This window comes from Sus scrofa, chromosome 5, assembly GCF_000003025.6.
Source record: "Sus scrofa isolate TJ Tabasco breed Duroc chromosome 5, Sscrofa11.1, whole genome shotgun sequence".
NCBI lineage: Eukaryota > Metazoa > Chordata > Mammalia > Artiodactyla > Suidae > Sus > Sus scrofa.
The window spans coordinates 74,968,651-74,984,754 of NC_010447.5; the positions used below are offsets into that span (position 1 = coordinate 74,968,651).

The 16,104-nt window shown below is 37.4% G+C and overlaps 1 protein-coding gene across 8 annotated transcripts in view; it reads left to right on the forward strand.

Annotated features, from left to right (window-relative positions):
* TMEM117 (transmembrane protein 117) overlaps positions 1–16,104 on the forward strand; it is a 485,759-nt gene that overhangs the window by 51,570 nt on the left and 418,085 nt on the right. Inside the window, exon 2 of one of the 8 annotated variants that reach the window (XM_021092569.1) lies at positions 5,882–6,026. The exons of the other annotated variants lie outside the window; for them this stretch is intronic. Within the exon in view, the coding sequence (XP_020948228.1) occupies positions 5,975–6,026 (52 nt within the window). The 5' untranslated portion in view covers positions 5,882–5,974. The remainder of the gene's footprint in view (positions 1–5,881; positions 6,027–16,104) is intronic. 8 annotated transcript variants of the gene reach the window in all.

The following is a 16,104-nucleotide window of genomic DNA, read 5'->3' on the forward strand; positions in this document are numbered from 1 at the left end:
ATATCCCATGAAATTAATATTAATCAATCGTTTTGGCTAATCATTTTCAGGAGAGAATGGGATTCAATTTTCAGCAAATATTATACCATTTCTTATGATATTACCTAAAATTTGTACTTTTTTAGGCTTTGGTGAGATGATGGATTACTCAACCTACATAATTTCATAAATCTATTAAAATATTTTTTGATCAATTATGCATTTCATTGGTGTTGGTGAATTTACACTTGGTTGTATATCTTGAGACAGAGTCAGGCATTGACAGTGTGCACTGCGTTGAAACAGAGGAGGATTAGGGGATCTGGAAGTTGGAAATAGACATGCCCTTTAGTGGAGGAGGTTGAGGATGAGATGGAATGTGAGACCAGGACAGAACTACAAACACTGGGTCGGGGGGGTGGGGATCCACACAGGAAGGTACTTTGTGGTATATAGAGAGCAGATGTAATGGTTTTATCAGGACAGAGAACCAGGCACAGAGGAAAGTGAGCAAGGGACCCAGTTACCACATCTAGAGGATCAAATGGAACTTGGTTTCAGGAATTAGTCAGAAGCCTAGTTGTTAAAACTTTGCCAAAGGATCAGTTATCAGGGTTGGACTAAAAGCAAGGTTGACTTGATATCTACTGCCCTATAATGAGCCAATGTTCCAGTCTCATGAGGATGCTATTGGTCCAAAGCCTGAGATAAGATTGAACCTCCAGGAGAGATTAAGTGGCTCCCACTGTGGGGAGAGGAGGCGTGGGGCTAGTGGGGTATTAGAAACAGACAGACCACAGTAGTATCACCAAAAGATAACTATCAGTGTTTTAAAGAAGTTTGAAGGATATATAGTGATCTGGAGGAGCCAGTCCTAGATTGAGTGCTATTTAACACTTCCATTAAATTGATACATTAGAGAACAAGTCATTAATTACTCAACTGACATTAAATAAAAATAGTAGCTTGTACTTTGGGAAATAAGATTTCAGTATGATCTTGAAAAACTGCATGAATGATTAAAAGCCAACACTAGCTTAGCAAGGACAAATGCACAGTAGTACCTTTGAAAGCAAGTACTACCAGTAAATTATTTTGACTAAATTACATACTAAAGGGTTGAATATCTATTTTCTGGTTGACCTTTTCTGGAAAACTCATGAGCTATTGATTGAATTTTTGAATTGTGACATTAGCAACCTTATTCTTAACCAGTTTTAAAATCTCCTGAACTTGATTTCCTAGTGTCCAGTTACATTTAGAACAGGAATAAAATCTATATCAGACCTCTCTTGGTGCTAGTTGTCAGGGACTTTTCAGAATAAGTATTGAATTTCTTTGGCTCCGAGTCAAAGAAAGTAGATATCATAAAATTATGAAAAGGAAAGTCTGGTTTCTCAAGGGCTGAATGGTAAAAGGTCACTAAGCACTGCTGATTACTACTTCTGCCAGTGTTCTAATAAGAATTTTTTCTAAGAAATTGAGTGTTGAGGACATGAGGTCAATTGAGCACAAAAGGGAGTTATTGACTATTGAACAGAGAAAAATACAAATTAGCCTAGTAGCAACCCCCTTTTCTAAAACGGACATATCAGTGCAGCAGAAAATTTTATTAGAATGATTTTCATGTGTCACTTGGAGTAATCAGCACTCAATTTCATTTAAAATTGTTATAATACTTGAACAATATAACCCATTGAGTGGATTTTTAGATAAAGACAAGATGAGGAGGTTAGTGAAAAGGGAACATTTGTAACCTTAGATGTGGACTTTGGGGAAGCTCTGACATTAGAGAAAATGTAAAAATGTCTGATATAACTGCTCCGCCCCCCCCCCCCGCCCCCTTAAAGTTTCTGCCAGTGGGCTCTTTTTCTTGGAGACCAATCAACCGAAGCAACACTCTTCTGGCAGCTGAGCTCAGCCTGGGCCATGTACATGCCTACCCATGGTTATCTAGTTATCTGACCTCTTGGAACAGGAATCCTGTCCTTTCTAATCTTGCTAGTGGTTGAGTGAGTGTTTACGACTGCCTCAATGTCTCCTTTAGGTACTCGAGTACTGTCCTTCTGGTGTCTTAACTTTTTCTTCCACAAAATGAAACAAAGCTCAATTCTTTTAACTCTCATCCCTATCATATTTCCTGATCATGCATTCACAGAGTATTGGGTTTTATCTAAGTGAATGCATGATCGTTTTGCCAGATGGAATAATTTAAGAAAAGAAGCATTTTGATTTTTCTAAAATCAGTTTGGTTGAGCACTTTAGCATCATCACAGATTAAAGAGAATCTTAAAAAAAATCTTTTTAGGAGTTCTCTTGTGATGCAGCAGGTTAAGGATCTGGTGTTGTCACTGAAGCAGCCTGGGTTGCTTCTGTGATACACTTTCAATCCCTGGCTCGGGAATTTCTGCATGCCGTGGGTGTGGCAAAAAAAATCTTTTCCAAATGAAGGATAAACCAGATTCTTTAAGTAGCTCACTAAGAGAAATTTTATTTCCTTAAAAACATTTTTTTTAACTTTTAAAATCCTTTATGATATTACTATTTTGTTCATCTTTTAAATGGGAATTTCTCAGTAGATCCTGAATTGCTGGGAATCATTTTATGATGTAAAAAACCATTTTTTGAAAGATTGGGGAGCTGTTTCTTTCACTTGTGAGTGAAACAAGCATTTAAATTAGTGAAGAACAAATTCATGGCTTGACAGGTAAGGCATTGTTCTGTTTCTAAATCCAAATGGCAGAGCAGAATGTGTTTGAATCAGAGAGATCTGTTGACAATGATTTGGTTTTTGAGTTGTCACTGAATTTCCATAGCCTGGAGAAAAATCTTCATCCAGATTCAATCTGCATATATTAAACTATGCTTAACTTCAGGCCTGAAGATTACATGAGTGCATTAGACAGCCTATAACAAGATGTGAAAATTGATTTTTTTTGGCCACGCCCATGGCATATAGAGGTTCCCAGGCCAAGGGTCAAACCTGAGCCACAGCAACGACCCAGGCTGCTGTAGTGACAACACCAGATTCTTAACCTGAGCCACAAGATAATTCCTAAAACTGATTTTGATGTCACCAGTGCCAGAGTCCTCACCACACCCTTTCGCAGGAGAGTCTTTCTCCCAAGGTCCTGACCTGCCCTTTTGTACCAGTTAGTCATTTATCACCCCCAGCTGAATACCTCGTCTTCCATTTCTCTGATCCTCCACCCATCTGGAGAAAACCCTTATACAGTGAATACTCCCTATACCCACACAAAACAACCCCTCTGTGTCATTATACCAAGCAGTTTAGTTCCTTATTGTCTCAGATTCTTCACTCCAAAAGAGTGCATGCTTCAATATTTGCATATCCAAAGGTCTAGTTTCTGAGCATGAGCACTTGTGTGGGTGTGCACACATCCCGCCTCAAGATTTCTAGTTCCTTAAATTTGCAGAGAAAGCTTTGAAAAGGTGGCTTCCATTGAAAGAGATCAGATGAGTTTCTTAGTACTCAAGCTGGAATATTTAAAGATTGCTTGTTCTTTCTCTTATCCCCAATATGCACCCAGTCCAGTTTTTGAGGCACATGACAGGAGGGCTGGTGGGCAGTCGTCATGAGGAATGGGGAGCACAGGATAATCTTCCTTCTCTCCCTGATCCACCCCACAGATGGAGACTTTCTCCCATGACGTTTCTCTCATTACATCAGCTGTTAAATCCGTTCACATACACTTGCTTTACTGATTTTTATTTGGTTAAAAAGAGGTAATTTGCAGTATCTCTGCATTTTTTTTATTTTTAAAATTTTTATCGTAATTGATTTACGATGTCGTGTTAATTTTTGTGTTAAGCTCTGCTGTACAGCGAAGTGATTCAGTTATACATATACAGTTAACATATACTTTTTAAACGACTTGTCACTTTTTATTCTGCTTTATTTGTGTGTGTATAAAAGTAGTGTCAGAAAAATGTTATGTCTGGGCTTTTTTATCTGTAGCTTGAGGGTGTTAAAAATAATCTGCAGTGTTCAGATTAAAGAAGGATGAGGACTAATTTGTTCATTTAATTTAGGGAAGTAATTTAGTTTTAGAGCAAGAACTTTCTTTTTCCATGAACTCCTGGCTCTGGCATCTCCTTATACTTTATAGAGAAGGGAGTCAACTCTGCCCCAGCCTGTTCTGTTGACAACCTTATTTTTCATTGTCTCTATGTTATCTCATGATCTCGTGCTCCCAAATCCCTGAAATTTTTCTGTTGCTTTTGTTTAGATCAGGTGACTGAGTATAATTAAGAAGATATATGTTCTTAGAATTATCAAGGATGTGATATCATTGATTTCTTGATTTCTATGTTGTGGTTATAGTGATTCTATTCATTTTCATCAAATATATTTTTATCAGAATATTAAGCATTACATTATATTTTGCCATGAATAATTTTCTACCTAAACATTATTTTCTCCATGACATATTTGCTTTTTATTTCTATTTTACTTTTCTATTTTATTTCTATTAATACTTATTCATAGTTGACCTGTATATGTTAGATGAATTGAATTATTAAGCGAAGATGGTGGAATGGAAGCTCCATGAGGGCAGGGGTTTTTGTCTGTATTTTCTTTTTTAGATATATTTTAAAAATTATAGTTGATTTACAATGTTGTGCCAATTTCTGCTGTACAGCAAAGTGACCACCCAGTCATATATATGTGGGAAAAAGGAAAAGGCATATGGAAATTCCCAGGCTAGGGGTCGAATTGGAGCTACAGCTGCCAGCCTACGCCACAGCCACAGCAACATAGGAGCCAAGCTGTGTCTGCAACCTACACCACAGCTCACAGCAACTCTGGATCCTTAACCCGCTGAGTGAGGCCAGGGATTGAACTTGCATCCTCATGGATACTAGTCAGGTTTGTAACCCACTGAGCCATAATGGAAAGTCCTATACCTTCCTTTTCTTGTCTTTTATTCCATCATGTTCTATCCCAAGAGACTGGATGTAGTTCCCTGAGCTGTACAGCAGGACCTCATTGCTTATCCATTCTAAATGCAAGAGCTTGCATCTACTGGTCCCAGCCCACCCCACCCCATCCTTTTTCTGTATTTTCAACAATATATACAGAGTATAGTACAATAAATATTTGTTCAAGGAATTAAAAAAATGTGTTTTTTCTCCCCTTGGTTAATATTCTTAGGGTAGTGATGTTTTTATTGGTTCTTTTCCATGCGGTTTTCAGTTAACACATAGTCTTTAATCTCCTTTATGTCCTCCAGGAAAGTTTATCCCATTACTTTATATTTTTATTCATTTCAACCAGAAATAAACTTCACAGTTTAATCATTTACCCATCATGTTTTCCCTCTGTGCTTTTGGAGGAATTTAAAAAAATCAGAGCCTTGTCCAAGGAAGACTTGGCTTCATTGAGATTATTCACAAAAGATGTCCTGGGTTTTGAAGCATTCTGAGGGAAAAGTTCAAAACATGCTTTGAGCAACTGGATGTGTTCTGAGAGATGGAATGCTTTTTATAAGCCCCTAGTCAGTGGTTCTTGACCTCATGGGGGCCACTGATCCTTTTGAGAATTTGATATCTACCAAACATCTCACTCTGCCAAGTGGCGATACCAACATAAAATGCGTTGCATTTGCTTAAAGAGTTTTAGAAGCCTCTGAAAGTTTATTTAGGAATTGTCTATGGGTTCTTGGACTCCACTTAGAAAACCTGACTTTAAGGACATAGCTACCAAACTCTAAATCCTTGAGCTTGGTGTCTGATTCTAATTTATCTTCCTGCACAGGAAAATGCCTTATGTTTAATAAATATTGATTAGGCGAGATGATGTCAAGTAATAAAAAAGTCACAGTTTTATGATCATATTTTATGTCCACATGTTCTCATAGGTTAATAACATTTGTCTTAGGGGTCTCTCCTGTCACATTGTGATATGAAGGATCCAAGGAGAAGGGAGCTCCTGGAGAAGAACTTTTCTTTGTAGAAGGCTGAGACTGTCTGAATGGCATTTGCACAGCAGCAGAATGCAAGGGAAGAGGCAGAAGCAATTAGAGGTATATTTGACCATGTGCAACAGTCACTCAATTTAAACCTAACACCCAGTTGTTTTCTTAAGTTTATGAGTCACTTCCATTTTTTGCCATTGTGTGAGAAGTTGCCCTTTTGCACTCTACTATTTTATCTCTAGAAGATCAATACACATTGGATTTGCACAAGGCCCAGAATCACACAGTATACCTTAATACCAGAATAAAGGAAAATCTTGACATCTGCTTTTCGTTGCACACTTTGTTCACATCCATTATGGCAAAAGAAAAATAATTATTTTCTATTTGTTTACCGAAATACAGTTGAGAGCAGCAGTATTACAAGTGAGAGAATATTAAATGTCTTGTCAAATAAGATAAACAGTGTCATGGGATCTTCCATTTATATTGATGCATTGCAGTGGGCTTAATTCTCCCATATGTTTTTGGGATGTTAGATATAAACATCCAGATGTGAAAGGTAGAAAAATGTTTTATCCTTTCCACTGTTTCTCTGGTGCATCCTGGGCTAGACAGGGGGTCATAGAAGACTTGGGCTAAATAAAGTGCAAGCCCACATCCTACAGCCTGATATACAATTGGTGTGTGGAGTGTAGGGGACAGAGGGGGCTAGGGAAAGTGAGCATGGAGGGCTTGGTGCTGGCAACACTTATCTATGGAGGAATGATGGCTAGTAAACTTGTTCTGATGCTGCTTAGGCTTTGCTCCTCTTCCTCTCTATCAGTACGTATTCCCCTTCTCATGCCTGCAGGTCTCTTAAGAATCTTAGTGCTGATGAGCATGCTCCCCGTTCTCCGTTGAGATTGCGGTCCCTTCTTATGCTTCCTTATCCTTGCTGCAAGTTTGATGTGGGGATGGGGACAGATCATCCCTTTGTAAAAAATGTTTTTTATTGAAGTAGAGTTGATTTCCAATGCTGTTTTAAAATCATCCCTTTTTAAAAAATGTTTTTTATTGAAGTAGAGTTGATTTACAATGTTGTTTTAATTCATGCCATCCAGAAGAGTGATTCAATTTTACCATATATACCACATCTTCTTTATCCATTCCTCTGTCAGTGAATATTTAGGTTGCTTCTATGTCCTGGCTATCGTAAACACTGCTGCAATGAGGTTGATTGATATTTCTGTTTTGATCTCTGTTCCAATCTCCTGGTCTGTGGCATTGAGTCATCCTTACCAGTTTGTTAGATTGATATCTTAGTGTTCTTCTCTAGTGGGTTGGGAAATCCTTCAGTTTCTATTTCCGTTTTACCAGAATACTCATATCATCAAGGACACAGCCTGTGATAGAACATAACTGTCAGACACACCTTATTTGACAAAAATATTGCCTACGCGGTGCTGTCGGACTCCCAACAGAGTGCCGTGATTATGGCTTTTACCAGGGACATCATTCTCTTCCTGTCCAAGCAATTCTTTTTTTTATAATTAGTGACTGTGCCCTTTTTGTGTATGCAGGCTCCATCTGGTATAGCTTGATGAAAGGTGATGGTTATTTTTATGTCATCAGCGATCATATTTTTTGTTCCACTTTTAGAACACCTATTGCAGGGATTTTGAACACATTTTATTTTGAATTTCTCTTTTTTAATTTGTCACCAAATTCTTACAAAGTTTAATAGCAAAGTTTTTCTGTGCCAACCTCACTGTGAGAATTAATCACTGCCTAAACAAAAGGTTATTTCACTATATTGATCCTTTTGACAGCTTTATATAACTGAGTAGTTAATTAGTTAGACGTTGCTTCTCATTCTGTATTTCATGGTGGATGCTTTCTGGACTTTAGACCTTGTCTTTAATTTCCCCCCATCCTTTTCCTTTTCTTTTTTGAAAAATGAATCAGCTGCTTGCTTGATACAATGCTTCAAGTGAGTCTGGTTGCCTTTGGCTCTGTGCCTGTCTCTTGAACACTAGGAATTATCCTGCCTTCTACTGAGGTCTACAGCATTCTGCCTTAGCCAATACTTTGTGAATGAAAAATATTACCTGACATATCAGTAAACAAAGGATGTTTCAGCCATCAAGCCATCAGTCACATTACAGCCACCCCACTGGTGAGCCCTGAGGGAATTCAGGATGGAGGGAGGGTGCCCTCCTATCTAGCAGTCAGCCTTTCAGCCACCTCTGAAGATGCTGAGGCATAGATACTGGCCTCAGGTAGCTGAGGTGTATATTAAAGGTATTATTTCAGTGAGCCCAGACTTTGCATCTTCCCATACATAGAAAAGTGCTGAATTCTTTCATTTAGATGTCTAGTTTTCTTTAATTAACAGTAATCTTTGATGTTCCGACCTCCTGGTCTTTGTTGCAAAAACCCCTTAGGTAACCTGGTGCCTCTCTTGCCTCTTTGGAGCAGTGTCTCAGAGTTAGCTGAGATTCTGTGTCCCCAGTTTAAGTCCTCAGTTTTGTCCACTGAATAAAACATTGTGCATGTTTTTTTTTCAGTCAGCAACTTAAAGCCTCCTTAACATTTTCCCCGTGCTTCTAGAAATGCTTTCTTCAGCCTCAATTGACCATCTTCACATCAAATCCCTTTTCCTGTCTTCATTCGCTTCTGTAAATTTCGATAACGTTAACCCTACTCTCGTCGAAGTTTTCTTCTTTGATTTCTGTGATCAACCTTGTCTATTCTATTTTGTCTACTCTGCTTTTTTTTTTTTTTTTTTTGGTCTCTTTTTTTTCATTCCTTAACTTCCAGTTTTCTACAAGTACTAAATGAACCACATGAGATAGCTGCTTCTATAATTTAAAAACTCCAGGATTGTAGCTATAACCCTCCTCTCAATTTCTTTCTTCTTTCCTAGGTGGGTGTTCTCTCTTTTGGTGCCTTTATTTACTCTAAAGAAGTCACTGATAAGCTCTGGGTTGATGCAATCCAAGCATCGATCTCCAGGTCCAACATCACTCATAATATTTCTGTTTCACTTAGGACCCCTCCATTTTGAGATTTTATGAGAACTCCAGATTCAATCTCTAACATCTTTCCTCCGCAGCACCCCCAGCCTAGCCGTCCATCTCTGCATCATTTCCTTTCCTGTTACTGCCACTGCCATTTCTCAGTTTCTTGACTTTGAAATGCTGAAGCCATTCTCTGACCTCTCTTTCCTTTATATTCAATAGGTTATCAGTTAACAAATTTTATAGATTTTAACTCTTAAATGTCTTTGTACTTCCCTCCTTTTATCATTCTGTCTGCCATCATACCCATTAAAACCTGTGCTATTCCAATAGCATTGTAAAATCCATCCTTTGTAATATGAATAATTTTGTATAAATTTATCTTCTAAAGCATTAACTCAGAGAGTGTCTCTTCTCTGCTTGGAAACCTTATTATTCATTGTATTCAAAATTAAGCATAACAGGCACTGTTTACAGTGGAAGCAATCTAAATGTCCATTGACAGGAATGCATAAAGAAAATGTGGTACATATATACAAAGGAGTGCTGCTCAGCCACAAAAAAGAATGAAATAATGGCATTTGCAACAAAATGGATGGACCTAGAGATTATCATACCAAGTGAAGTTAGTCAGACAGTGCAAAGACAAACATCATATATCACTTATATATGTGACATCTAAGAAAAGGATACAAATGAACCTATTTTCAGAATAGCAACAGACACATAGACTTTGAAAACAAACTTATGGTTACCAAAGGGGCGGGTTGGCAGGAGGAGGGATGAACTGGGGGTTTGGGATTGGCATATGCACACTGTGATGTATGCAATGATTGGCCAACAGAGACCTGCTGTATAGCACAGGGAACTCTACCCAATATTCTGTGATGGTCTGTGTGGAGAAAGAATCTGACAAAGAATGGATGTGTGTACATGTATAATTGAATCACTTTGTGTTAGAGCAGAAATGATCACAACCGTGTAAATTAACTGTATTTCAACAAAACTTTAAAAAATGAAAAAAAAATTAAGTGTAATGCTTAGCCAGATATTTGAGGTCTTCCATGATCTGACCCTAATTTACCTTTCTGCTTTCTCTCCTGTAGTCACTTCCTGTGTCTTATACTTGATTTATACTATTGCTTTTGTTGGTCCTTGATCTATATTTGGTTTCCATAACTTTTGTTCATTTGTCCTCCAAAACTGGAATCTTTGGCTCCAGTGAGAATAAACCTGTCCACCTTTCTGCCTTTTATTATGCTTTTATTGATTCTCTTAAAATAATGTGGTCTATCCTTACTTGAATCCTATAGCATTTTCTGGTTTTTCTGTTGTGCTTTTCTTACCTAGTTCTATATTATTTTCATTTGTTCATCTATCTGTCTATCTGTCTGTCTGTCTATCTATCTATCTTCACCTACCTTTCTCTAGCTATGTCAAAAATGTAGACACATGATTTTCTTTCTGATCATTTCCCCCGCTAGCACATGCATGTACTCAGAGAAGGTATTCAGTTCCTATTTAGTGGATGCATGGAGGAGTGCATGTGTTTTGCTCATTTTCCAGTGCTAGGTTTCCATTGCATAGAGTTTCTTATATTAAAATAAATATTGTTTAATGGAAAGGGAAAAAGATTTAGAATATGATAGAGCTAGGTTTTGATCCTAGATATATGACTTACTAGTTATGTGATCTTGGACAAATGATGTAATCTCTCTGAGCCTTTACTTTCTCATCTATAAATTGGGGGCATCATACCTTGTGCTTCTGTGACATTTGAATGAGGTGTTATGTGAAAAACCTTAGCAAAGAGGAAGAGTCAGTAAAAAACTTTTTTCCACTCTCTCATTCTTCCATTCTTTCTTTTTTCTCTATTATCATCTATTAAATAACCACTTGATTGTTATTTAATCACATTTTGTTCCTTCCCTTTTGTTACTGTGTATTTCCTCTCCACAGCTAAATGTCAAGTTCCTTGAAGGAAGGAACAGTTTTCACATTCATGACGGCAGTTAAGATTATGCTCTACACAGAGAGTCTCTCAACAACTATTCATTGAATAAAAGTGTTTCATCCCTTTACTGCTGACATTCCTTCCATTCAATGACTTCCTTAGGTTGGCTATGTCTCCATCTTTCCCTTGTTTGACTGCTTTTCTCTTGTTATTCACACAGCTCCCAAAGGCCCATTATTATACTCTTAAGGTGATTTTTTTTTTCATTCTGAACTGTACTGTACATAGACCTAAATCTTTCTTTTTCCAAACTGCCTACCACGTGTCAATAAGACCAGTAAAAAACACAATAAGGTGTCTTCACTGGATTTAACACTGAGTCAAATATGGGTCTCGTGAACTTTGGTTTCTCTCAACACTTGCCTAGATTTTCCTTTTCTTTGGTGTTAGAAGGCATTATGCATGGGATGGGTTCTCTTAATATACATTTAGAGATTGGAGCAGGAACTTCATTGTCTATAAAGATTGATTATGAATCTAATTATTTCTATTTTTTGCTTGAACTTAAGGGCATATTAGAAAATAAAACATCCTTCCTGACAGTGATGAAAAATACAGAATGCTACTGAAATTCACATGCAGACAAATCTAGCCTTATTTGTGCTTCTGGTTTAATTATACTAAGTGATTTAAATGTCTCTGTTTTTGTAAAGCAAAGGCGTTACAATAAGGTGATGAATTTAGTGAATTTATGTTAGCAGGGCATCATCTTAATATTACCTTTCACTTAGTCTGAAAATCACCTTTTTTTTCCCCTTTTCTTTTTTAATTTGTCTTTTTAGGGCTCTACCCATTGCATATGGCAGTTCCCAGGCTAGGGGTCCAATGGAGCTACAGCTGCCAGCTTACGCCATGGCCACAGCAAAGGGGGATCTGAGCTGCATCTGCGGCCTACACCTCAGCTCACGGCAGCTCTGGATCCTTAACCCACTGAACAAGGCCAGGGTCTGAACCTGTGTCCTCATGGATACTAGTTAGATTCATTTCCACTGAGCCACAGTGGGAACACCCTGAAAATCGCCTTTGTTTGAGGTTTTTTTGATCAATCCATGTTAATTTGAGAATCTTACCTTTGCCTAAATTCTTTGAGTCCCTTTATTGTAACTTTAAACAACTCAGAGTTTATCTAAGTATAAAAGTTGGAATTCATGAAAATGCTCATTATCATTTGGGTGGTTGTATTTTGTCTTTTTGTAGAGTATTTGATCGTTCTAATCACTGATTTTTTTTTTTTTTTTTTAATCTAAGGATGCACTTGAAGCATATGGAAATTCTCAGGCTAGGGGTTGAATCAGAGCTGCAGCTGCAGGCCTACACCACAGCTGCAGCAATGCTGGGATCCAAGCTTCATCTGTGACTTATGCTGAAGCTTGTGGCAATGCCAGATCCTTAACCCAAGATCTGAGTGAGGCCAGGGATCCATCCTCACAGATACTATGTCGGGTTCTTAACCCACTGGGCCACAATGGGAACTCCTAATCACTGTTTTTTTAAGTTCTTTAGTAGACCTAAGAAGAAGCACCCTCTTCCTGCCCAAGTTCTACATAAATTAAGAGACAGAAATAATATTATGGTGGACAAGACACTATTTTATTCTGGAAAACAATGTACTGGAGAATGTAGCTTGTATGTGCAGGCAAGGTGACTTCTTAACAGAATTAAGGAGGCTTCCTAGTCCCAGGCACTACTACCCAGACACACCTCCCCTAGAGAAGCACAGGAGAATTTGAGATGCTCTCCAGGAGAAGCTGGGTCTCAAGAGAAAAGGTGCTGAGCTATACATCCCAATTTTCTTCTTCCACAATGATCATTCAGATAAGCACTTCTCCCCTGGAAGTGGAGAGAGGGTAGAAGTGATGTAGCTGGTAGAACTGGAAGGAAATAACCTGGACGCAGAAAAAGACATCCCCCTAAAAGTGTTAATCATCTTGTGATATTCTGCTTAGAAAAAAATGGTATAAACAGTTCTAATGGATTTACCTTGACATATTTAATAAAAGGAATAGCTGAGATTTCAGGTAATACTCTGCATTTTGCAGCTATCTAAAAATGTTTTTTTTTCCATGTATTTGATGTGCAAATTAGGGTGACATCTGGTCACACGTTGGCAATTTCACAGATGATTCCCAGTGTTCTCCTGCAATAGGTATCACTATTTAATCTTATGTCTTAATGATAAACCACAGTAACATCTAGATTGTTACAGTATCAATATTCATCACCACCAACACATCGTAAATTATTACTTCCCCAGGCACTGACAAATAACTATTTCTAAGACTGTGTAAGAAACTAATTCAAATGAGATTATGTTTGGAAAGATTTTCCTACTGATCTCTCTGAAGCTGCTGGTTTGCATACTTGATTAAATACAAACTTTAAAATTTTTCTGTCATAATTTCAAGTTGGTGTACTATAAAAATAGCCAATTTCATTCTGTATGGTGATGGAACTGCATTGAGGATGAACAGTTCTTTGAATTGAAGGTATTAAGAAATATACCAGTATTCTAACCATAGACTTTTCATCTCCTCACATACAGAAAAATAAATGTCAGTAATATTCAACAGTGATTAAGTCATAGAGAGAAACAGTTGTGATGTTCAGGATGGGAAAGCAATTTTTACCATCTAAATATTAAATTATAGCCATCAAAGCTTAGGATGATAAAGCTACATAAGTAACTCTTTACTTAAGTAACTATAACACAGCCTAGAAGACCATAACACTATATAAAAGTGTTTGTTAAATAAGTGGATTCTGTAGGAGTAGGATTTCAAGCAAAAATGATACTGTGAATTCTAGTGGGTTTATACATTTCTCTCTCTTCCGTAAATACAGTTTGTTGGCTATCCGGAATGCAGTGTGGGTCCTTATTTGTTTTGTTTGTTTAGTCTTTTTATATCTGAGACACATTATATGTCTCAGAAGACTAAAACTTGGAAGCAATATTGCCTGTATGCTCAAAGATGAAAAAAGCCCTAACTTCTAAAATTATATTGCATTGTTATTCAGTTTTCATAAACATTGATCATCTAAAGTAACTCATATATTTATTGTTAGTGTTAATATATACAACAAAACTATGATTAAAAAGATATAAAATATGGTAAGAAATGTGCCACATTAAGTAAATTATAGTAGAGATCAAAAGAAAATATGATTAGTGGTATTTTCTACACAAAAACTACCCTTTGAAGTTACTCAATTATTTCAAGGCTTTCATGCTATGAAGGTTGTTTCCACAAAGGTTCTTTTGCTCTGTCACCATAATGACAAATGCTTTATTAAGGTAAAGTATGCATTTACACTATGAATATTGTACTTTTATTTTCTAGTTTGTGATTTCAGGTCTTTCCTCATAAAATCATATATCATGTTAGCTTTTATTATTTTCATGCTTCACATCTCTGAAGTGGTTCCTGTATTAGCTTTCAGAATAATTACAGAGCCTAGAGTTACTTATTGCTGTGTAACACATTTTCTCAAAATTCAGAGGTTGAAAACAATAATAAATATTTGTGACCTCATACAGTAGCTCTGGGTGGGGGAGGAATGTGAGAGCAATTTGGCTGGTTCCACCTTGGGCCTCCCATGAGGTTGTGAATGTATTGGCCAGGGCTCCAGGCTTGTGAAGGCTTGATGGGAAAGTTCTCTTCCAAGATGGCTCTCTCAAGTGGGTGGCAAGTTGGTGCCGGCTGTTGGCTGGAGCCCTCAGTTCCACACTACATGGATTTTTTTCACAGGGCAACTCGATATCCCTAAGACGTGACAGCCGATTTCCCCCAGGGTAGCAATTCAAGAGCCAGACCAAGGGGAAATGGCAAAGTCTTTCAAACCTGGCCTTGAAAGTCACTTGTCAATTAAACCATATTTCATTAGTCACACAGGCTAGTCTATAGGTGTAGGAAGATTCTACACAGGGGTGACTAGCAAGAGGTGGAAATCAGTAGGGAGCCATCTGATTTTGACTATCACAATTTAAAATGTCATTAGTCACACAGGCTAGTCTATAGGTGTAGGAAGATTCTACACAGGGGTGACTAGCAAGAGGTGGAAATCAGTAGGGAGCCATCTGATTTTGACTATCACAATTTACAAATGTTTGTTTTGGTTGAAAGTATTGACCTGGGCTAGAGAGTCGTATTTACATGCATAGTACAATTTCACCGACTCTTTGAAACCTCTAATTTCTTGCCTTCCTTAAAATCTCAAACACTGATTTCTTATAGACTCTGGGGACTTATTATATGGTTGATGAAGTTATATTCTGTTCTAGTGCCTTCTGTGGATGTATACTGTCTTTTGTGGGGTGGGATGGGGCTGGCTGGGGCTGACTGAGGCTGGTGTCTCACCTCTGCTATGACATCATGTTTAACCTACTCTATTTGAGATTCATGCCTATACTCTGGTTTCCAGTGCTCCCAAAATTATAAGCTGTCAAGCTGCTAAAATAAAGATGAACTCCATGAGATCTTTCTTATTTTAAATCTGTACCAGTTTCTACCCAAAGTGGAGAAAATGTTCCTGTTTGCATCTCTGCATTATATACTTTATTCCCAAGTACCCAAACAGTATGTTCCTATGTCTCACAGGGCTCCATCCTGCATCCATGGGCTGAGCTTCACCATAATAGGTGTCATCGTGCTTTAGAAGCAGTGTTGTCTTGCCAATTGCATTTTATACACAGCTAGAATATCTCAAGAAAATAAATTATTGAAATTATTAGAAATTTTTCCTTTCATGTATTGGACCTGTTGAATTCCTACTGTAGTTCAAACCAGCCACCTGCCACAATATACAAAACATGGCACCTGTTAAACATATGTATCTCCTCTACTTTTAATAGCTGCATAAATAATATTTGTTGAAAAAATATTGAATTTAGAAGATTATTAACCTATATACTGATAAAGTATGTTTTTAGAAAAATATAATACCTCTCATATTTGGTTCTATATATCTTGGAATTATTTGTCACAATCATCTGACAAGGAACCTTTAGTATTTTAATGGAATAATTCATTTCAGAATGGGCCATGTGAAATTCTTTCCTAAACTCAGGAGAAACACCCAGGGAGCTTTAGTCCTCAAAATCTGGCTAGCGTATCTCTCCCATTTATGGAAAATTGAGTTTTCCTAAATTTTAATAAAGCACTATGTGACTGTA